At 30.6% G+C, this 23,204-nt stretch overlaps 1 protein-coding gene across 1 annotated transcript in view; it reads left to right on the top strand.

Annotated features, from left to right (window-relative positions):
• The window catches only part of LOC107446439 (nuclear pore membrane glycoprotein 210), a gene marked incomplete in the record, with an annotated part of 40,913 nt that overhangs the window by 12,072 nt on the left and 5,637 nt on the right, over positions 1-23,204 (top strand). The window contains 13 exon segments of the mRNA XM_071186902.1: positions 3,284-3,403; positions 4,441-4,497; positions 6,392-6,495; positions 6,596-6,736; positions 9,128-9,265; positions 10,500-10,670; positions 13,438-13,546; positions 15,095-15,184; positions 16,677-16,831; positions 19,104-19,215; positions 21,189-21,251; positions 21,342-21,388; positions 21,826-21,899. Of these exon segments, the coding sequence (XP_071043003.1) occupies positions 3,284-3,403; positions 4,441-4,497; positions 6,392-6,495; positions 6,596-6,736; positions 9,128-9,265; positions 10,500-10,670; positions 13,438-13,546; positions 15,095-15,184; positions 16,677-16,831; positions 19,104-19,215; positions 21,189-21,251; positions 21,342-21,388; positions 21,826-21,899 (1,381 nt within the window).

The raw sequence follows: 23,204 nt of genomic DNA, 5'->3' as shown, positions 1-23,204 counted from the left end.
CAGGCAGCAGGAATAAAACTACAGAGTTAAAATTTGGTATGCTGAAAAGGCTATATTTGTTTATGAACTTAAGGCAGAGTTTTTTATTTTTTCAAAATTCCAATTTGTTCGAAAGTTAATGCAATTTTAAATTTCTTTTTGGAAATTTTTTATCATTTTTTTGCTTCACATTACATTTTGCTTTGCTGCACAAGTTACTGAAATGGAATTCACAAATCAATGTATTAGAGAATGACATATATTAGTATATTACACAGACTGAGAGTGACACAGTTGAAACGTTCTGGGAAAGAACTAATAGAAAAGAACAGAGTAACAGATTTATAGCCTTCTTGGACTCAAACTCGACGTCCAATCAGGACATTCTGATTGTATGCGAACGTAGAAGAAAGCTGCTTCAAATAAATCCGATTACAGTTTTTCTTCAACAGCACAAAATCTATCGAACTTAGAAACGTGAAATTACGAAAATAAGTAGAAAAAAAGTACAAGAGTACGACGAAATTTTAAAAAAATAAGATTTGACAATTAGTTTGGAAATTATTAACGGTTAAACTAGTAGTTGAAAATACCATATAGGTTAAACTAAAATTGTTTCCTTATTTTATTACATAAAACATTCAGTTTCTGAAAACCCTCTTAGATGTAGTTTGCACTACTAGGAATTTTAATTTACTACTACGTTATTGTTTACTTGTTGTCGCATCTGTTAAAGAAATAATCTTGCATTAAAATTTTAAACCATTTTCCAACATGCTAGAGTGCTCAAATCTCTATCGTTCCGTGTCACACGACAATGCTAGTTTCCATCGTTTATTAACCGATGTAAGCAGGATTTGCCGTTTTTCTTATAGCCAGAAGGAATTTATCGTCAATCAAAATGACAACCGCTTTCCCATTAACTAGAGTGTTCAAATCTCACCTAAAGTCTGTGCCTAGTGAAGATAAAAATTTCGATTGCTTTCCGAATGGTGCTGCAATTTTCATCACTATTTTATCATCAAGCGAAATTTAAAGCACTTTTCGATGTAACATCGACAAACACAAAGCTAAAATAAATGAAATAAATATTTTAAAAACTATTTTTTTAAGAAAGCAAAAATAATAATTTTACTTTTGTCCGGCCTAAAATGAAAAACTCCTTCTTACTGATTTTTTCTAAAAAAAAAAAGAAAAGATAAAAAAAGAAACAAAAACTGAAACAGTTAAGTTGTTGACGAAAAAATGGAAAAGAAAAAGTACAAATTTTTTTCCATTTTCTCATTTTGCGTTTTTCTCGTTTCCATTTTCTCGTTATTTTCTATCTTCTCGAGTACTCGAAAGATTTTGACATATACCACCGTCATAGTTTTTTGAAGCAAATGATTTCATTATATTATCATATATAAACTTAATTTTTATCTAAAACGGAAAAAGGAGTATGTACTTAGAAATTAGCAACCTATCAATAAAATGGCCCAATAACGAAATTTACAATTAAATTTTCATTCCAGGTTTTGTCGACTTCCCCAGCAACGTTAATTGTTTCACCAAACATCCAAGTGTTTCCTTCAGCTGAATTATACATGTTACGCCATTCAACAGTTGATCTTCGTTTCAGAACAACAGAAGGAAAAGAGATTGAAAGTGAGAAAGTTTGATCTTATGAACTTCATTGTTGAAACTTTTATGAAACCACTAAACAGTTGAAAAGAGTTTTTTTTGGTATACTGGGATAGCTATGCATTTATAAATGCGGCTACCTCCAGCTCCCTTGATAGAAAACACCAGAGTTAGTGGTCCTATCTTCGTAAAGGGGTTCGAAAACGGATGCAAACCCCATCACAAAGTAATAAAATAGCATGAATTCAGGGCTTACAAACAACTTGCAGACTTGTTGGTTATTCATTTCTAATACTATGACTTAGAAAAAAATATTAGAAAATTAATAATTAATAAAAAAATATTAAAAAATTAATAATTAATAAAAAAATATTAAAAATTTATAATTAATAAAAAAATATTAATCTATAAAAAATATTTATCTGTAAAAAATATTAATCTATAAAAAATTATTCTTAGAATAAGAATTATCAAAAAATCCTTTTATTTCTAATGTTTAAGTTTTTCCCTAATCTGAACAGGGTGTCCAGTGGACAAGTGACCGATTTCAAAATTAAATACCACAGAAGCGAAGGTTAATAGATGATTGGAAAGAAAAAACAGAATTTTTTTAAATTGTGAAATCTGTAAAAATTTTAGAAGCAGAAATTTTGGAATTTGGTGACAAATGCTATCAAAAGATGGTGCTACCTTCCATTAAAATCCTGAGCGACCAGTTCTAGCTTTAAATGGGAAAGAAGGTTGTCGAATAGAGCTAGGAGGTTCAAACCATGTACTCAATTGGAACAAAGCGTGTATCTGAAATTGGAATACTGCGTGTTAGTTTACGGGCTAAGAGGTTAAACCAGAGGTTAGAGCATCGAACTTCGGTGTGGATGGGCCGAGATTCGATCCTCAATACCGCTAAGACCTACCGAGTACATGATATGTATGTGCTCATAAAATCTGAGGAATCCTACGTCCTATGATTGATCTCTAAACAAAATCTTGAGTACTGGGATCTAGTGGAAATTTCCTTCCCCTTCAGATTCTTGTGAATGTGACCTCAAAAATCAGTGATGTTGCCATTTATCCGGAAGGCTCTGAGCTAAGCTGAATAACTTCTCTATTGGTGCTATCGTGTCAATCGAAATGCTCTCCTTCTGATTTAATTCGCAAGGCCAAACACTGGTGAGCTTGGCCTGCCCAAATGTCATATGAAACAACAACATGTTGGAATACAATTCTGTGGAATTTGCATTTCTTTCAAGAACTATGTATAGCTTATTGCGGCATCTGTTGTCATCTTTTCTAAAAAAAAAATTCAATAAGTCCTTCTTAAAATTTTTACAGCTTTCATAATAGACATACCGTTAGTTTTATCTCTCCATCACATTTTGCCTTTGAGATTTTTAATTTTGAAGTCAGTCAATGCTCATTTCAATTATTTCGAAATAAAAAATTAAACAATAATAAAACACAACGACGAAAAGTGGTGGAAGCTTTGTTTTCTATTTTTGACGCAAACATTCGGTAATTTAGTTCATTTAGTATTTTAGTAATTGCCTGTTTAAATTTATCTTGAGACTTAATTATTATTGTTTTATTATAGTTTAATTATTTGACAAATTTTAATAATTGTTTAATTGTTTGCTTAGCAATGTGGAATCAATTTGAAAAATATATTTTATTTATTTTCCAGTTTATCAGAAGGATGATTCTATTTTTTCCTCTTCTAACGAAGATGTTGAAATTTCAGAGGATTTGAAAACGGTTACAGGTAAAAATCTGGGTCAAACAGAATTGATTTACGACAGTAAAAGTATCCTTTTTATATCAATATCATATAAATTTTTATGTCCATTTTATACAAAAAGTTTGGCACTAAAAAAGCTTAGAACCAGAATTAATGGGACTGAGATTAAATTTCAGATTTATTTATTCGAAAACAACGAACAAGAGAAAAAAAAATTAAGACAATAGTTCCTGAACTTTTAAGTGTATCATGCAACATAAGCATGATCACTTTGAGTGTATCATGCATAAAGCTATGCATAATAAACTTTATTCTATTCACCAAGATTAAGTATATAATGCATAGCTTTATTCACCAAGATTAAGTATTGCATGCATAGCTTTATGCGATTTACCAAGATTAAGTATATCATGCATTACTTTATTCTATTCACCAAGTTTAAGTTAATGGTTAAAGACTTTTTAATGCTTATTTCCGTCACGGAAATTTCCACAGATGAACTTAAATGCATTCTTATATAATTATAATTCTGATACACAGAGGTTATTTTGGTATAATTGTTTAATGGCATTTCCCAAAATCTCAAATAGTTTAGCCCCAAAATCTTACTTCATCCATCCTTATTGATTCTTTGTTGGCTTTCTTGTAGATTTTGAAACAAGAGAACAATGAAAAGAGTGTTTTCATTAGTTGTTGCCCCAATTTTTTCTTTTTACTTCATTTTTTTCTAACTCCGATTAATTTTGTTGCTTCGAATTTATATTTAACGAACTCTAACACATGATCTGTCTACCACTGAGGATATGTTACGTCAGCACTGTGGTTAGTGCAAGCCGGGTGCGAAATTCGTTTCGACCAGCCATCGCTGGGATTCGAACCTGATTCATCTAATTGGAAGGCGAACGCTCTATCCCCTGAGTCATCACTGCTCATTTTGCACTATTAGGCAATTAAATTTAAAACTATCATTATGAGAGATATATTTCTTGCACAGAGAATGACACCTGAAAGTATACGTGTGTTTTTCACTCGGCTGTTATTAGTAGGTAATAATAATTAGCATTTCCTTTTTTTTTTGTTGGATAATAATTCTTAACTATCAGGTGAAAGATATCCTCGAACTGCGGTAACTGTGAATGTTGTGGAGCCTGAAAATATTGGTAAGTTATATTGCTATTTTCAATATTACTTTATTACTGTCATAACGAAGTTATTTCATTGGATGAAATAGCAGCATTGATGAGGTACAAAATGAAAATCGGAGCATCTTAAACACGTTTGATTCATCGATAGGATTGTCAACGATAGATGTTAGAGAGATTTTGCATAAGGTTCTGGTTCCTCCTTACTCCGACGTTAACGATATTTCAGCTTCAAAGCGCATGTGCGAACATTTCCGATACGCTTGTAAATCAAACGCTATACCAAAGCTCCCTATGGGTTCAAGAGATCGACCATAAATATTCTAATTAATCTTAAACAGACGATATTTTAATTTACGTTTTCAGACATAAAGACGCTTCTGACATACTTTTGACAATCACAATCGCAGAGGTCCCTTCTTGCAGTAATCGCAGATGTAGCCGAAATCTGGAAAATATGGTCCCGTTGGTTTAGTCTGAAGAACGTTTGAAAGTTTAAGCTCCTTAATGTTTGTTTCCTTTTAATCGTATTTCGCCATAACTGAGAAATTTTTTAAGCGAATTGAGCACTTTTATACACAATTATGAAATTAATAATAAAAAATTTTGTATAATTATAAAAGATAATAATAAGTAAAAACCAATGTTTAGAAGTTTTTTTTTTAATTCTTTTAATAAGGGTCGAAAAATATTGTATTGTAAAGTATGCAGTATTTTACATCTTTTAAACTAATTTAGCAATTTTAAAAGAAAAAAATAAAATTTGAGCGAAATTGGTCGAATAGTTCTTAAAAAATAGAATGTTGAAAATATGCATTTTTCTTAAATTTTACAGCCCAGGAACTATTTAATTAACTGCGCTCAAATTTCGTAACTTCCCATGGTTGGATATGAATTTAGCATTTTGTATGGTGTAAAAATTTGTATGCCTAACAATTTAATATTTTTCTGATCCTTCTTAAATAAAAAAAAATTGTATTAGTTATGGCAAATTATATTTTATCTAGAATTATCTTTGGATAAATGAATTTTATTATTTTCCGAAATGTGGCTAAATACGCAGAAAGTGAAATTGATATAAAGGGGGACAAAGTCCCCTAGCCAAACTATTCGCACCATAATTTCCAGATTGCGGGTTCAAAATTAAAATCTTCTGAAGTTATTTGTAAGGAAATTGGAAATAATTAGTTGAAAGTAAAAGTAGCAGATAACAGTATGTCTAAATAAATGTGATAGAGAATGATTAGGACTAGAAAAATTGACTGGTGAATCTATTTATGCATATAAATTACTTATAATGATGTCTGAAAATTGACATATAACTATATCTTTAACTTTTGTTGTTTTATTCCTCTAAAGCCCTGTACATTTAACTACACTCATTTGTATTTTTTTGTTTCTAAATTTTATAGTTTTTGCGCAGAAAAGCAGAATTTAATCTTAAGTTAAACATCCGAACAGCTGCTATTACGAGTTTTTATTATAGAGGAGAAATCATACAAATTGAAATTAATTTTCAACCGAATTCCATAATTTCCAGATTGCGTTTAGATCAGAACAATTTCAAGATATAACAGATATGTATATTGCAGATTTGGATTGTCCAGAAAAAAGTACCTTAAACTGATTTGCGTGATTTTAAGTTTCGGTACAGCGATGGTGCTGTAAAGTGCAAATGAAAATGGTGTGAAAATTGTTTAAATTGAATACACCTTGAGGAATACATGTCAGATTGAAATCAAAACATACACATAAAGTAGATATTAGCACAGATAAAATAATAATAAAAATAGATATTTTAAAAATTGCAAACTTTTAAGATATTTGACAGTTTCTGTGCATTTTGGTCACCCTATATATATTTAAGGATGGAGAAAAGAGAACATTATGTATGTATATTTATTCTCCATAGAGATTCAAATTTCTCGTGGTGGTTTCACGAACTTGGAAGAAATGAAAAGCTACATTATCTGTGTTCACATTTCATCAGAAGGAAAGCGTGTGATTGCATCAGATGTAAGTAGTTTTGTTTTAGTTTCTAAGCTATTTCTTGAATGACGTCGGAAATTTAATTATTATTTATAAGCATAAAAATATTTTTTTAATGTTTTTGTAGAATCTGAGAGTAAAAGTTTTGTTTCCAAGCAAACTTTTTCACGTGCTGACGTCTACAAAGAATGGTACATATTTTCATGTCCAGACCTTAGCACCTGGTTCTGGCACTATTAAAGTAGAATACAAAGGCCACGTTTTATCGGTAAGTATTTAAATTACAATGCGCTGCAAAAAAAAAGATNTTCTATTGCATTATTGCGACCACAACATGTTTTCTGTTGGTCAAATTGTTCTTTTTATTTCATCTCGGTAGACTTTAGTAAAAACAGAAACCTTTCATGTCACGGGTTGCAAATACTGCATGAATTGATTTCTGTCCTCTTATCTTCTAATGCACTAGATTTGTTTTCAATCAATGTATCAATTCCATCCAATTGGTTTTGTTATGTATTATGTTATGTATTGTAATTATGCCAATTCGTTTGGTTATGACTTGTGCTTGCATTATTGTGATCTCAACCTGTTATCTGCTGGCCAAATGTCCTTTTTATTTTCTCTGAGTAGACTTTTATAAACGCAAAAACATTTCATGTCATGGGTTACGAAAACTGTATGAATTGATGTTTGTCTTCTTATAGTCCAATGCACTAGATTGGTTTTCAATCAATGTATCATTTCCTGTCACTTAGTTTTGTTATGTATTATGCTATGCATGCTATACATTGTAATTATGCCAATTGGTTTGGTTATGTATCAATTCCAGCCGATGTGCATTTCTTCAGACGTCTTTCCTTCTTCAGTATTCATATTTATATTAAAATCGTTGCCCAGATAGTAATTATGAATAAGTTAACCATAAAATGAACATTAAAAAAAAACACTTTAGTATATTACGATGATGAAATAAAAATAAACTCAATAAAGTTCCAAAATTATCGTCTGCTTTCTTTTAAAACTTAATCTTGTTCTGCAACTTTTTATTAATGATTTCATTAACATTTTTTTTATGATTCGTATAACTCTTTATTTGTGAATATGGTGTTGAAGTTGATCTGGTCGAAAAATGTGCGGACATGAAATTATAACATCCATTTTCCTAATGAATTGAAAAAAATTGGGGCACACTCATTTCCAAATAAACAAGTGAAAAATAATTATATATTATATACGTATATAATATATAATTATTACGTATTATGACGAATGACGTACGTATGACGAATAGATATATATTGTTTGTAAAAATCTGGTGTAAGACTCCAACTCATTCGTCGGCAACCATCGATGTATATTATAATTATATATTAAATTCACATGCACTGAAAATTAATAACTGAAACGTTTTAGTTATTTTTAGATGAAAATTTAATAAACACAATTAACTAATTTTATATCGTTTTGCACAAATATATCAAATGGCGAAAAATCATAAAATTTATTTTTACATCATGACAAAAAAGCAAAAAGGGTAGTACGTTTTTATATATCCATATCAAAAGACAGATATCGAATTAAAAAGTTAAGACCTTTATTAAGTATGAAATCTAAAGTGCGAAAAATAAGTTTTTTTTCTGTTGAACAAAAAAATATTTCGTTTTCATTGATCAAAATAAAAATGTAAAGTAGAAGGATATTTTTCAAATTAAAGTCAAAAAACAAAAAAAAAAGATATTTTTCATTCAGTAAATTATAGAATATTATGTGGATATTTTCTTTATCTCCAATTTTAAATTAAAATGAAGTCTACTGGAAAGCGAAAATGGGTACTTTTTCCTTAAAATTTGAAGTCTAAAAAATATTCCTATAAATGTTAAAAAAAACTTTGTATAAATTGTTTTAAAAGGAAGAAAAAAGATACTACCATTTTATACAGCCATGCTTATATAACAGTTTAATTACTTTTATCTGCTGCATGTTGACCGGTATAAATATTTGTTATTTTTCCGTTAACATTTAAAATTTGGAGCGGAAAAATTGTATTTTCATACCGGGAAATTCCTAAAGTAGGCGATGGTTTAATATAAAATTATAATAAAGAAGGAAAGAAAATAAATTGAAGGATATAGAAATAAACGTAATGCAGCTTCGAAAAACAGGAAACTTTTCTAATCTAGATTCAAGATTAGATGCAAATCTTGACAACAGATAGGTTCATGTCTGGAAAAAAAACTGTAGTACAGTATTTTTAAAGCAACCCTTGTTTTGCAGAAATAACCAGACACAGTCTGAGGACGAAGGCAAAATTTATAGACAATCGTGCAGATGTTTCATTTGTAATGATCTGAAAAAATGGCTCTTCCAGTCTGTACCTCCATCTATTGATAAACTTTGTAACTAGTTTTTAAACTTAATGAAAATTAAATTGGTTTCTTCAATAAAACGCTTCTAACCGCACATGCCTATCTTCTCCTACTATCCTTCAATTGATTTCTTTAATCTTCGATAATTTTTGAGTTATACGGCAGTTTACAGAGCAACTTTTATAAAGTACTTATATTATATATTACTATTATGTTATAATATTATTATGTTATAATATTATAAAAAGCGATAAATTGTCGATATAATTTCTTTCATTTTTTATTTTTCACAGGATGGCAAAATGGGAAAAGAACAATCCATCAGCACATCAATGAAAGTTCGAGTTTGTCACAAACTGCAAATTTACCCTCCATTCAGTCTTTTGCCTTCAGATTCAGCTGGCAATCCTTTGCACGAAATCTCACTTCGAGTAAGTTAAAAGCGGTACAATTATTTATGCTGAATAAAATTATTTATACTGTAATTATTTTTGCTGAATTATTTATGCTGGAGAAAACAGTCTGTTAAAGACGAACAGTCATAATTTGTGTCCCTCACTTGCCATTTTGCATTCCTATGGCTGTTTTTCGAAAGTCTGTCTCTGCCGTCACATAAAAGAAAGTTTCTTCTTATTTTTTTTAAATTTTCTTCACGAAGAATGATATGCAATTTTCATATTGCTGTGAGTTTGAAACAGTTATTCATGACTATTAGATAAAGTTTAACATATGTTTAGATAGTGCCCGTATTTTTGAAAATGGCTCAAAACGTTAGTATGAGGAAAAACTACAGTTTTGCAAAAACGAAAAGCGTTTGTGGTTGAAGATTAAAAAAGTTACTCCAACAATGCATTATCTGGGCTCATACGAATTTGCAAAAATTGAGAATTATTCATGATATGGTTAATTTTCATTTATGTGGAAAAATCTTGCCCAAATTGGCATTTAAGAAAAAAAAAACAAGGTTTAACTTTTAAAATTTTTAAGTTGTTTGCGCATTCTAAAGTACGGATAGTTTTAACGGAGAAATGCTATATGTAGTTTTAAATTATAGCTTTGACTCAAGTGTAAGGCTTTTAAGTTGTGGTATTTTTATTTTATATATTTGCCCTGTATCCGATTTTTTGGTTTGTTGATTCGTTAATTTACTAGTTTACTGATTCGTTGAACCAACAATGTCATTATTTCGCTGATTTATGGATTTTCTTAGTCACTGATTAGCTCTAAGATTTATTAGAGCACTTCAGTTGCTTACTATTGATTCTGTAGTGCGAATGGATTTTAGCTGAAAATTCTGTTAATAGCAAAAAAAAATGTTTTTCTTGTTTTTCCTTACCTAAGAGCTTGAAATGATTGGTACAAACATGTAATTACAGATACTCCTAGACTCTTGTTAATTGGGTACCTGCAAGTGACGTCATCGTAAGTAACCAATAGGCATGCAATTAAATCTGATTTAAATCACAAGGTTAGGCATAATAACTTTACTTCGTCTCGAGTTGCAAGAACCCAATTTTACTAGTAATTACACGTAAATATGGATTTTTTTTTACCGTACATTTTATAACAATCTATTGAAAGAGTTTAACTAGAAGCATTAAAATGTATGACTATTACTTGTACTTTTATTTTATGCTTTATAGTAAAAAAATTATTCTGTGTTAGGTTTCTGGAGGAACGCATAATTACTCTTGGGGTCTAGATGATAGATCTGCAGCATCCATTTCTACTGATCGCGAAAACAACAATGTAGCCATGGTAACCGTCTTTAAGGAGTCAGATTTCACAGTTTCAGCCGCGGATATCAACAATGTCAATCTTCTAGCTTCAGCAAAAGTATGATTTATTACTAGTAACGAAGTAAAAGTAAGATCTCTTGTTAAATGTCCGCTCTTAAGATATCCGACTAGTTTCGACAATTTGTTTTTTAATAACTAATATAAAATTTAAAAAACAAGTTTATTTGTTTTATTATGTGTAAAAATTTAAAAAACTAATTATTATTATTTCTTTAAACGGCCATTTTTAGGTGAAAATAAGGCATTTTTTTGCTCATACGCTAAACTCTGTATCAAAACATCGATCGACTAAAACAAAAAACCCTTTGAAAATTTTATTTAGAAGGCTACCAACCATGTTTTGAACTATTATCTTAAGAGCAAGTGCATATTTTACTGAGTTAGGGGTCAATGCAGTTAAAAATGTAAAATGTTTAAAAATTGCGAAAAAAATATGCATAAAAAATTAAACTACATTTTTCTCTTAGTTGGTAGTTTAAAACGTATATGCTGTAATCATAAACACTCACGAAAAATTGTAGACAATTATTTTAAAAACAACATGCGATATCGTAATTAAGGTGGAGAAAAATCCGATTTTGAGATAAACGCATTTAAAAATTCAAAATCAATTAGTCTATGAACTGTTATCACCTTGCACGAAAACTGCTATAACTTTGTAAATAATTTTAATACAAACAAAAAGTAAAGAGTTTTTTTTTAGAAAAGTAATAGTGCAGAGATTCTAAATTTATAATAAAATCAATTTCATAAATTTTCTTCGAAATAATGTTTTTGCACCAGCCAGATACTTTAATACTCGCTAAAACAAGTCATAAATATTAAGTACTTTTTTTAAAATCACTTTTAATATTGGAGCTTTTAAGAAAAACTACTTTGCAATGGCGTTCAAAATAGAGTGTTATTGACTTCTTCTGTGTACTGATCACTTTATACTTGATCACGTGATTCTCACTTTCCCGCCCTAAGTATCCTATATGAAATGAGCATTTCTAACTCCAACGGCCCAAGATCACATGGAATTAGTCTTATTTTGGTACTATCATATTACAACTGGCATTGGAACGTATGCATTCCCTTTAGTAAGTATAGTACAGAGTTAGAGAGTACACGTATACTAGTATGCGAATATACGTATTATCAAGTATATACACTATTGCCGGAGAGAGAATGTCTGGAAAGGTGAAGAAAAGTTTAAAAAAAATCATTTCCTTTTCACTTTGTTTAAAGCGTGAGAAAATTTACTTTTTACTTACATTAAAAAATTGTTATATTTTTGTTGGCCGTTCGTGTTATAGGTTTGAGCTAAAGAATCGTTCTACATGTACTCTCAAAATTTCAAGTTTACTTCAATAATATTCTCTCGGATGTCTTGATTTTAAAAACGCCCGGTTGAAGAAGTTGATTTCGAAAATTATTTAGCAATAGCTCGTCTCATCCAGTGTTCAAAAATATTTTCCAATGTGCATCTTGTTGTAAAATGTTAACACTTTTCAACCATAATTTTGCCTCTGAAGCTACACTACCGTGCTGAATTCTCCTTAATTCTTTTTCGGTAAGAAAATCTAAACTTTATTAATAACACACCAATTCTGCTAGCTTTTCGCATTTCGACTTTTATGTTTATTTACTATTAAGAACACATTTTAAAGTAATTGTCGTCTTATAATAGATAAAGAATATGAAGCAGAAGATAAGTGTTATTTGAACCCTTTCATAACCAGCAGAAGGAGAACAAAGTGCTTCCCCAGGCCTGCATCCTCCAGTTTATACGCATTAAAGAGCAATTTAACATGTTAATACGAGATCTAATATGAGATAACATGTTAAACTACCGAACGAAACTTAGAAGAGGTGAAAGGCTGTAATTTGAAACTCCTTAAAGTTTGTCCCAGGCAAACAAAGCCGCTCTGATGCAGTTCATCTCCCCCTTCCTCACTGTTTATTTCATAACCGTTGATAAACCCGCAATGGCTCAGGGGATAGAGCGTTCGTCTTTCAATGAGGTGAACCGGGTTCGTATCTCAGCGATGGCTGGTCGATACGAATCCGCATCCTGCTTGTACCGGCCACAGTGCTGACGTAAAATATCGTCAGTGGTAAACGGATCATGGGTTAGAGTCCCCTTGCCGTCAGGCTAACCGTGGAAAGTTCTCGTGGTCCTCTTCTCCAAGTAACGCAAATGCGGGTTAGTTCCGGCAAAAAAGTCCTCAACGAAGACTAATTTCTCCCAATACATGATTCAGGAGTTCCCTTGTCCTCTGGATTAGGTTCAGAAATACAAGGCTGCGGAGTTGAACATTAGCACACGTAAACCCGAAAATTGGGCCGGCTGTTCAAAAATAAAATATAAAACAATTGTTAATGGCAGTTTTATTCTTTCCCCATAGAAATATTCATTTGCAACCCGTAATGTTTGCCTTTTTATACTTCTTTTTTGTCAAAGATTCTTACAATATACTCCTAAAATGCGAAAAATTTTAAATAAAGTTCAATTAATTAAACTTAATTAAGATTTCTTGATTATTTTTAATTGGAATTGCATAATTTATATACCGTAAAATACCTAACAGGTTACTTAAATCATATACCTTCCTTATATTATGCCATTGTGATGACGAACGTTAATAAATCCAATTATATTTTTACATGAACAAATTGTTTTGTTTAGGTATACAAACAGAAAGAAAATCTTAAAACATTATTTTTAAGCCATATGTTTAAACAAAATTTTGCCAATATATTGGACGCAGGGTCTCTCGTGGCTATTGTAGAATGACTAATATTGCATTTTCATTTTCAAGGTTTCTGTTCAACCGGTTGCTGACATCGAGGTATATCCAACAGTTGTAGAAGCGGAAATAGGAAATACTTTGCTCTTACCCGTTGCTCTTCTCGGATACGAATGCAGGGGTGAGTAAATTGACTTTCTTATAATTAGTAATCATTAATATCCTCCTTTCTGCGATTAATTCATTAATTCTTTGTTTTACTTTGAAGTCATATGTTCAGTTTTCGCAGCCCCCACACTGGTCCCTATAACTGTTTAGTACGAATTTTAATATTGACAGATATTTTCAATTAATATTGATATTTAAAAAAATGGAGCCGTGGTGGCTCAAGGGATAGAGCGCTCGCCTCCCAATGAATTGACCCGGGTTTGATTCCCAGCAATGGCTGATCGATTTGAATTTCGCATCCAGTACGCACCGAATACAGTGCTTGTAAAAATTATCCTCAGTGCTAGACGGATCATGGGTTACAGTCAGGCTAAATGTAGGAGGATTTCGTGGTTTTTCTCTCTGTGCAAATGCGAGTCAGTTCCCTCAAAAAGTCCTCAACGAAGGCAAATTTTTTTCAATACTTGATCTAGAAGTTCCCTTATCTTCTGGATTGGTTTCAAAATTACAAGGCTACGGTGTTCAACATTGGTAGTCGTACACTCAAAATTGTGTCGGCTGTTCAACAACGGTTATCGAAAAAAGAAATTGTTAGTGGTCAGAAGAAGCGAAACTGAAAACATATTTTGATCTTTAACAGGATGCTATAGAATCCTGTTAAGGATCACTGGAGAAACTAAGCTGCCATAGCGAATTCTTTTTTGCATTCATAAGTAAATTAAAATTTAAAGTATTGAGAAAATGAGTTCACTTAAATCTAGAGTAAGTCAGAGATTTTCAAATGCTGAGTAAACAAATTCTAAACGCAAGCAAATTATGGCAGGAGTAGGGGAGAGTGGGGTCAATTGTAACAGGGTACGATTGTAACAGAGCAAATATTTCGAGTGTCGGGTTCTGGATTCGGTTCCTACGTGGCGCACAAGGTGTATTTAATAAATCTACATGTACACCCCTGCTGGCAACCATTTTTATGTACTTTTGAAAGAGTTATATCACAAAAGATATTTTCACGCTACGTAAGTACTTTTTTTGGTGTTAGAATATTATATTGTAACATAGTAATTTTGTTTAAACAAATAAAAATTATTAACCGATTATGTAAGTGGACACCTTAATTAACATTTTAAGAAAAAAAAGATNATATATATATCGTTAGCGGTCAGAAGTAACGAAACTGGAAACATATTTTGAACCTTAACAGGATGCTATAGAATCCTGTTAAGGATCACTGGAGTAACCTAGCTGCCTTAGTGAATTCTCTTTCGCATCCTTAAGTAAAATTTAAATTTAAGGTATTGAGAATGTGCGTTCAAATAAATCTAGAGTAAGTCATAAAGTTTCAAATGGTGGAAAAATAAATTCTAAATGCTAGCAAATTATGGCAGGATTGTTTAGGATTACGCTATGAGGAAACTCTCCTCCACTGAGCTCACTTTTCACAAAACTTTAAATTTTAATTCACCGATGTAAAATAAAATAGAATTCGCAATGAAAAGTTTCTCCTGTTATAGAGCGACCTCTTAATCACCTTCTTAATTTTATGATTTTTTTCTTCTTTTAGAAAGAAAAATTATCCGAAAGTTTGATGACTGTTCAAAAATATACCCGACAGTTGAAATAGTTGAAAAGCACATTTTGGTTCAAGATGAAGGTAAAACTCATCAATCTTTTTTTTTTCAGAGGTGAACATCAATATATGTATATTCATTACGATTCATTTGCAAATTTTTCAAATAAAAATTATTTCTTGGATCATATGCCGTTAAAAAAAACTCACTTCTGTACTGTGAATCATTAAAACGTTGAAATTTGACTTAAATTTTGTACGTGGGTGAGTGTACAAGTAAAAATACTTCTACTCTTAATTCTGCTTTCTTATTTTTGAAATTTAAAACTGTTAATTGCTCTAAGTTATTTGTAAAATTTATTACTTCTTCGTATTTTGTTTCTTTTGAAATTTAGAACGTTAATTTTGAAATTTAATGATTTTATTTGTGTTTTTTTCTTCAAATATCCTTGGTACTTATGTGCTATGTACTTATGCGTATTTTGTTTTTGAAATTCGGTAATGCTTACTTGTATCTCGTTATAATTTCAAATTTAAGACTTCTACTTCGTTAGATATTGAAATTTAGATTTTTAACTTAAAAATTAGTTGTCAATTTGTTTCGATCAAAAATATAGAAAGAAAAGATCGTTTTATCTTTTTTAAACATCCCATCAGACTTTAAAAAAATTAACAAATTTTAACACATAACTTCACGACTTCTAAGTATTTCGCTTACCCATTAAAGCCAACTTCGCATATTTTCAATAGTATTTGTTCACGTTTATTAAATGAATGATGTTAATGAATGATTTAAATAAACTGGGAAATTGCAAAAAAAAAGGGTTTTACTTGTTTTACTTAAAAATTTTAAGCTGATACGTTTGCTAAAAATTAGAAAAGTGAAGCGAAAATCATAAATTATAAAACATTTAAATTTTAGTGACGTTCAAGGAATAAAGTTACTAAAGAAACTAAAATCAATAAAGAAGTTTTTCTAACTGGAATATTTGGTGAACGATATATTAATGATTAAATTTATTTATGTAATTTTAATTAATAAATAAAGATACTAACACTCTTATCCCTAAAATTTAAAAAAAAGCAACTTTCCTATCGGTTTGTACGAAAAAGTAATAAGTAAAATTTGCATCTAACTTATAAAAATCCAGCCTATATAGTTCTAGAGCTATCATTTAAAGAGCAACGCGCACAAAAAAAGATGGCCGTCAACTGCCTTATCACTAATTATAATTTTGCGGACTTTTTTATTTAATATTTTTTATGACCTGATTAAACAGACAATGATTCATACTTTTTCCCCACACTTTATCTTCCTTTCCTTTGATTCATCGATGCATCAAGAATCATCCATCTCCACAATTATGCATAATAGTAACGAAAAATAACAGATTCAGGCTATTAAATGAGGCAAAAAGCAATAATTATTTCTATTGTGACTAATTATAATAGACATGAATGTTGATATGAGAACATGTATAACATTAAAATAGGAAGGCTAGGAATAAAGTACATTACTAGTTACTTATCTTTGTAATATAGTTTTTAACCCTGTAATATATAGATATTTTTTCAGAACCATATGTTCCTGCATTTGGGAAAGGTTGCCTCACTTTGCAATTTCGCTGCAAATCTCCAGGACATTCTCGGATAAATATTTTTTACTCCAGTAACAAAACTGGCGAAGTTCTCAAAACTACAACCGTTTTATCCTGCTTCAAACCTCTAACTGTGAGTAAACTTTAAATTTTCAACTTTTGTTTTCCTCTGATCAAAATGAGTATATTATTTAGCATAATTTTGTAAATAATAGTTGAGTAGATGATACCATACAAAAATAGAGCACAATGGATTTACTCCTGACATTTTAAAATTTTTCTCATTATGTTTAAAAAATAAAAATAAATAAATAAATAAAAATGAATCTGAAAAATCTCTCGATAATTAAGCTCACCCTCTACTTTTTTTCAAATAGCATAAATATTTTATTTTATGACCGTCGTTAAACAGTCAACTCAATTATGTTCAATTCCGTAACCTTGTAATTTTGAACCCAATCCAGATGACAAGGGATCTCTTGGATCAAGTATTGGGAGAAGTCTGGTTTCGTGGAGGACTTTTCGATAGAACTAACCAGCAATTGCGTTGCATGGAGAAGAAAACTACGAAAACCTCCCACGGCTATCTAGACAACAAAGGGACTCTAACCCAGGATCCAGCCACCACTGAGGATATTTTGCGTCAGTACAGTAGTAGGTGCGTGCCGGGTGCGGAATTCGCATCAACCAGTCATCGCTGGGATTCAAACACGGATCACCTCATTGGGAGGCGAGTGCTCTATCCCCTGAGCCACCACGTTTCTAAGCATACATATTTTATTTTATATTTTATTACCGAGCTTGAACAGCCGACTCAATTCTGAGTTTACGACAAAGTATACACGTTAAAATAACTTTTATGTTTAGAAAAAAAAAGTAAAGTTAGGTGTTGTAAAACGAAACAGGATTTTGTGACATTGTGACATGAAATGGAATTTTGCGACATTTACAGGGATATACTACGTCTCACTTAAAGTCCGAATTTTAGTAATTAACATTAACAAGTCTATTTTTCGTTTTTTTTTTCTTTAGTTGATTTTTAAAGGAATGTAAAGGAAAGTTTTATATTTAATTAATAATAGTAAAATTATTATATTTTGCAGTTTTTTACTCTTATATCTGAAGATAAAAGATCTTAGCTTTTTATTTCAAAGTTCGAAGTTATTTGTCGAAGAAAAAATTTTTTAACTTCAAAAGGTTAAAAAAAAATCTGTATTTTTTCTGTTTTTTTTATTACATGATTAAACAGTCTGATTTTTTAAAAATTGATTTCAATTAGGGGACTTGTTGTAAATTTTTTTAAAAAATAAATATGGAAAAATTGTTGAAGTTCTACCTTGCTTTCTTCCGATTGGTAATTGACTTTCCATATTTGATAAAATAATAATTTCTCCTCAAGACAGACTAACAAAATTTCTACACATTCTGAAAATTTTGCTTTGTAATTTGTGTATATTACGACAAACTCTATCAAAATGTTTTAATACTGCTTAATCAAGTAATTTTGTGGCAAATAATATCCCCTTTTGAAATCTATAAAGTGTGTTTCTTAATCACTAGCTAAAAATATTAATGTTTATTTTTAGAATCCTCATCAAAAATGAAGTCAAATTATACATACTGTGAATTGCAAATAAATACGTAAGCACGAAAAAAAAAATGTCTGACGAAAACGAAAAATCAGTCAAATTATTAGTAATAAGCTAGATGAAGAATACAAAAACCAATTTGATTTCCCGGTAAAAGTAGGAGAAGGTTTTAACAATCGCTTTTCTGTTATTTAAAAACTCCTCTTTGTTTTCTCCTGTGACCGTACTTCTTTCAAAGCACTACAGCCTATTATAGGCCAAGGTACTTTTTGCCATCTGGTCCTATCCGTCACAAAGGCTCTTCAGTTTCCCTTATTCACAATATGAGGGTACTTCTCCACCGAGTCAAGCCACCTAATTGGTGGTCCTCCTCGTTTCTGTTTCTCATGAGATTAGTTGAAGTGATCTTTTTCACTTGATTTTGCATTATCAGATCGAAATATATGTCCGAGTCATCAAACAATGTCAGGTTGCTTGTACTTTTAGTAAATTTCGAAGTTAAACGAGGATCTGCAGCCATTATTCTCATGCACTGTTACGATACATTACCTCCTTGGTACATTATTTTCGTTAGATTTTGATGAAGAAATAATTTTTTTTCTTTTTTGCGCTCATGATCGCTCTATTGATACTTGCAACTCCTAATATGTGTACTTTTTTTACTTCATTTTGGGCTATATTTCAGAAATAAAAATATGGGGGTTTATATCAGCATTTCTGAAAATAATATAAACAGATTAATTTTTCTAATTGGTATTACTGTGCATCCCATTTTTTCTGATTCTTCTTTTTAAAATGATGATTTGAATATTACAGGCAGTGCACCCAATACGTGTTGCGGTTGTAGCTCTTGGAGCAAACAAAGAAATCGCTTTTGATGGCGGTCCAAGAAAATGGCCTTTGTTTAAAGAGGGACATCTCACGACACGTAAGCACACTTTTTTTCTTCCTTTTAGCTGAAATAAAACATTGCTTGGCTGACAACAAAAAAAATCGCACTTCTCTATATTAAAATCAGGTAGCTGTTGTCGTTAGCGTTTGGGTTTGGAGTTAACTAAATTATATTTTACATGAATTTAGAGCTAGATAATTAATTTGATAACAATGGGTAACAAATTTTTTGTTGAATTGATACCAATACTTCTTATCTTATTCGGATGTTGGGATTTCAAATATGAAATTAGTTTTGTTCCTAAAGTTACAGTTTTTTTTAATAACACTTTTAGTCCATGTATATTTTTTTGGGCTAATTGTTACCCATAGGGGGGCTTTCCTATTGAGATCTGTTTACATATCGCAACGCTGACTCTGCAAACTGTTCTTCGTTCCAAGATACATTTTTTTTTTAAAATGTCATTTTAGTCTATTTTTTGTGGAAATGTACAAGTTTAAAAACGATATATATTACAGGGGAGCACATAAACGTTGAGGCAGATTTCTAGGGGAGTCAGAGCACATCTTTGGGATTAAAATTGCATAGGAATTCATGGACGGAAATGTCGTCATACGCCGCAAAGGGAGCTTCCCTAATATTAACTGCTTTTTCATGTGCTTCAGAACAGGTTTCAATAGGACAACAGCCGTAGCGGCGTATGATGACATTTCTGGGCATGGATTACTATACAATTTTGATCCTAATGCTGTGCCCTAACTCCCCTAGAAATTTGTAGCAACATTTATGTGACCCTCTGTTTACATATAATGTTTTTAAACTTGTTCATTTCCACAAGAAATAGATTAAAAATGTCATTTGACAGCAATTTAACTTGGAAAGAAGAACCGTTTGCAAATTTGAAATCAGCATACTATATCTAAACAGGTCTCAATGACAAATTACCCCTAGCGGCGTATGGTGACATTTCCTTGAATGAATTCTTATGAAATTTCGATCCTAATGTCGCGCCTTAACTCCCGTAGAAATTTGTCGCAACGTTTATTTGACCCCTTGTTTACCAATAACGCTTTTAAACCTGTACATTTCTACGTAAAGTAGACTGAAAATGTCATTTGAAGAAAAAAAATGAAACTTGGAAGGAAGAATCATTTGCAGATTTGAAATCAGCTTTACGAAAATATCCAGCATCTGGTAAAATATCTTTTGTAATAGAAAAAGAAAAATTGTTATTTAAGTTGCTGTAAAATTTCTGTTACGAAACTTTTAGCAAACCAGAAAAATACAGCTTTGAATTTGAAATTCTCTTTGTTGAAATTGCTGAATTTCCTCACGTGCATGACGGGAAGTTTTTTTTTTCTCCAAATTTTAATTTATTTCAAACATTTTGCACTTTAAAATAAACATTCTCAGTAGTTGCTTTTGGTCCCGGTCCTAATGTTTTGGAAGTATTTTTAATGTTCATTTCTCTCTAGATCCAAACTATTCTTCATTCAAACAGAAATTATGATATTTTTATAACAAGTTAAAAAAAAGAAAAGAAATATTTATATTTTAGCGAAATTATTTTATATATCATTATTAGTTATTATATTATATGTATGATCAATTATAATAATTATTGTGTAAGTATTTTTTAAATAAATCACTTATAAATATGACAACAATAAGAGTGATAAAAAATAATGTTTATTCATGCCACCTTATATCAGCACCTCTTAGAAGAAAGAAGGCCTCAGCACGGATCAATTTGGTTGTGAGTCTAATGTAACGAACATAAACTGCGCAGTGGAGGAAAAATAAAAAATATGTCACTTCGTTCAGGCTACTAAGCTGCACAGTGGGGAAAAATAAGAACGATGTCATGTTTAACCCAGGCTGAGGCTTTCTCTATTCTAAAAGCTATTGTTTATATGCTCCATTGGACTTAGTAAGTAAAACTGGCATGATGCTTACATGGCAACAGTTATGGTTTTAAATACTATAGTTGTTTTCTCTTAAATTTACAGTGGAAGCTAGCAATCATGGACTTCTTGATATTGAGCTTGTTAAAGACCCAATAAGATATAATAGTAAGTACTCAGTTATCTATTATTTTATATAAAGTCTACGGGAATTATTTTGCCATATTATTAAAACTGTTTTTAATTTTTTTTATATAGGAGATTTGACAGTATTCAGAGTTTTTTGTAAATCAATAGGGGAAACGGTAAGTTATTTATATTAAATTAATAGCTCATTATCAATATTATTAGTGCGAAAAAAATATATACCTTATGTCTTAGTGGAATCGAGAATCAAACTAAACCACTGGTACCACTGCCCAATAAACTCTAACTGTGAAAAATAACATTCAACTGTCTATTTTCAGAATTTCTTAAAAATCTTATGATAAAAATTTTACTCAAAATAATTAGATGGGAAAAAATGCTATAAGTTTTTTTTCCCCCGTGTTCGGATTGTAGAGATACGGGAAATTTTATGATTCAAAGCCTCATATTTGCCTTGAGCAGTACCTTGGATAAGATTGGTTCTCGTTAGTGTTATTCAAAATTGTGTTTATTAATTTTTAATAAGTTAACGAAAAATATGTTAAAAACATTGTTAATTAGAATGGAATTCAGAAAGTGCCTGTTTCTCTTTCAGGTACTTTTATTCAAGATTGGCAACAATGTCTCAGCTACTCTTCCGCATCCAGCAAAAGCAGAAACATCGATCATGTGCGTAAAATGTTTAAATAAATGAGTTAATATATGCGAAGAGATGAATGTTTAGATAAATGTGTATGTTAATGTATACAAGCAGATGAATATTTATATAAATGTACGTGTACAGAGCGCAAAATAAAAAACGGATCACCCTGAATAACTTTTGATCTAATTATAAGATTTCTAAGTTTTAGAGCTCATTCTTAATTGTTCGATGGGGTGACCTCAAATATGCTAATTAATTAGCTCGAACGATATTTGAAGTTACGAAATCAGACACAAAAACGCACTTTCTCCGAATAAACATACCTTTTTTTCAACGGATTTGGATTTCTGACTCCAAAAATATAGGGCAACCGCAATCTGGAAAATATGGTGACAATAGTTTGGTCAGGAGAGCTGTCAAAAGTTTGAACCCATTAACGTTATTTTTACTTTTTGCGTATTTCGCAATACCTCTTGAGAGAATTGAAAAAAATTTTCTAATAATTGTAAAGTTAGTTCATCTATCCAAAGATCATTCGATACAAAAAATAATTTTTAGTAAATATTTACTATTTTCTATTATTTTATTTAATATTTGCCGAAAAATTTTTGAATTGTAAGGTATATAATTTTTTACATTGTTTTAAAGAACATACTTTAACATGGCAAAATACCAAATTTGAGTGAAATCGGTTGAATTGTTCTTGGAAATTGAATTTTAAAAAAGTCGTATTTTTAAAATTTCGATTTCTCAAGAATTAATTGATCAATTTCATTAAAATTTTGTATTTTGTCATGTAAAATTATATTTTTTAAAATGATGTAAAAAATTTTATACCTTACAATTCAAACTTTATCGACTAATATTAAATAAGATAGTAAATATTTACTAAAAGTTATTTTTTTACATGGAATTATCTTTGCATAAACAAATTTTATAATTCTAGGCATAATTTTTTCAATTCGCTTAAAAAGTCATCGAGATATGGAGAAATACGCAAAAGTTCTAGTTTAATCGCTCTCTGTAAAATTTATTTAGACATACTGTTATCAGTCAGTAATTTCATTTTCAACTAATTGTTTCCAATTTCGATAGTTTTCCAAGTTATTGTTTGCATAGAATTATCTTTGGTTAAATGAATTTTATAATTGCGTGTAAAAAAGTTGCCAATTCACTTTTAAATTTCTCGAGATATGGCGAAAAAAGGAAAGAGTAAAATTATCATTAAGGGTTCCAAACTTTGGAGCGCTCTCATGACCAAACAATTGGGACCATATTTTCCAGATTGCGGCTACCCCCTACATTTAGAGCAGGGTTTCTTAACCTGTGGT

Source organism: Parasteatoda tepidariorum, chromosome 10 (assembly GCF_043381705.1).
Source record: "Parasteatoda tepidariorum isolate YZ-2023 chromosome 10, CAS_Ptep_4.0, whole genome shotgun sequence".
NCBI lineage: Eukaryota > Metazoa > Arthropoda > Arachnida > Araneae > Theridiidae > Parasteatoda > Parasteatoda tepidariorum.
Note: the sequence above shows the minus strand (reverse complement) of the source record. Positions and strands in the feature narration are given on the sequence as shown.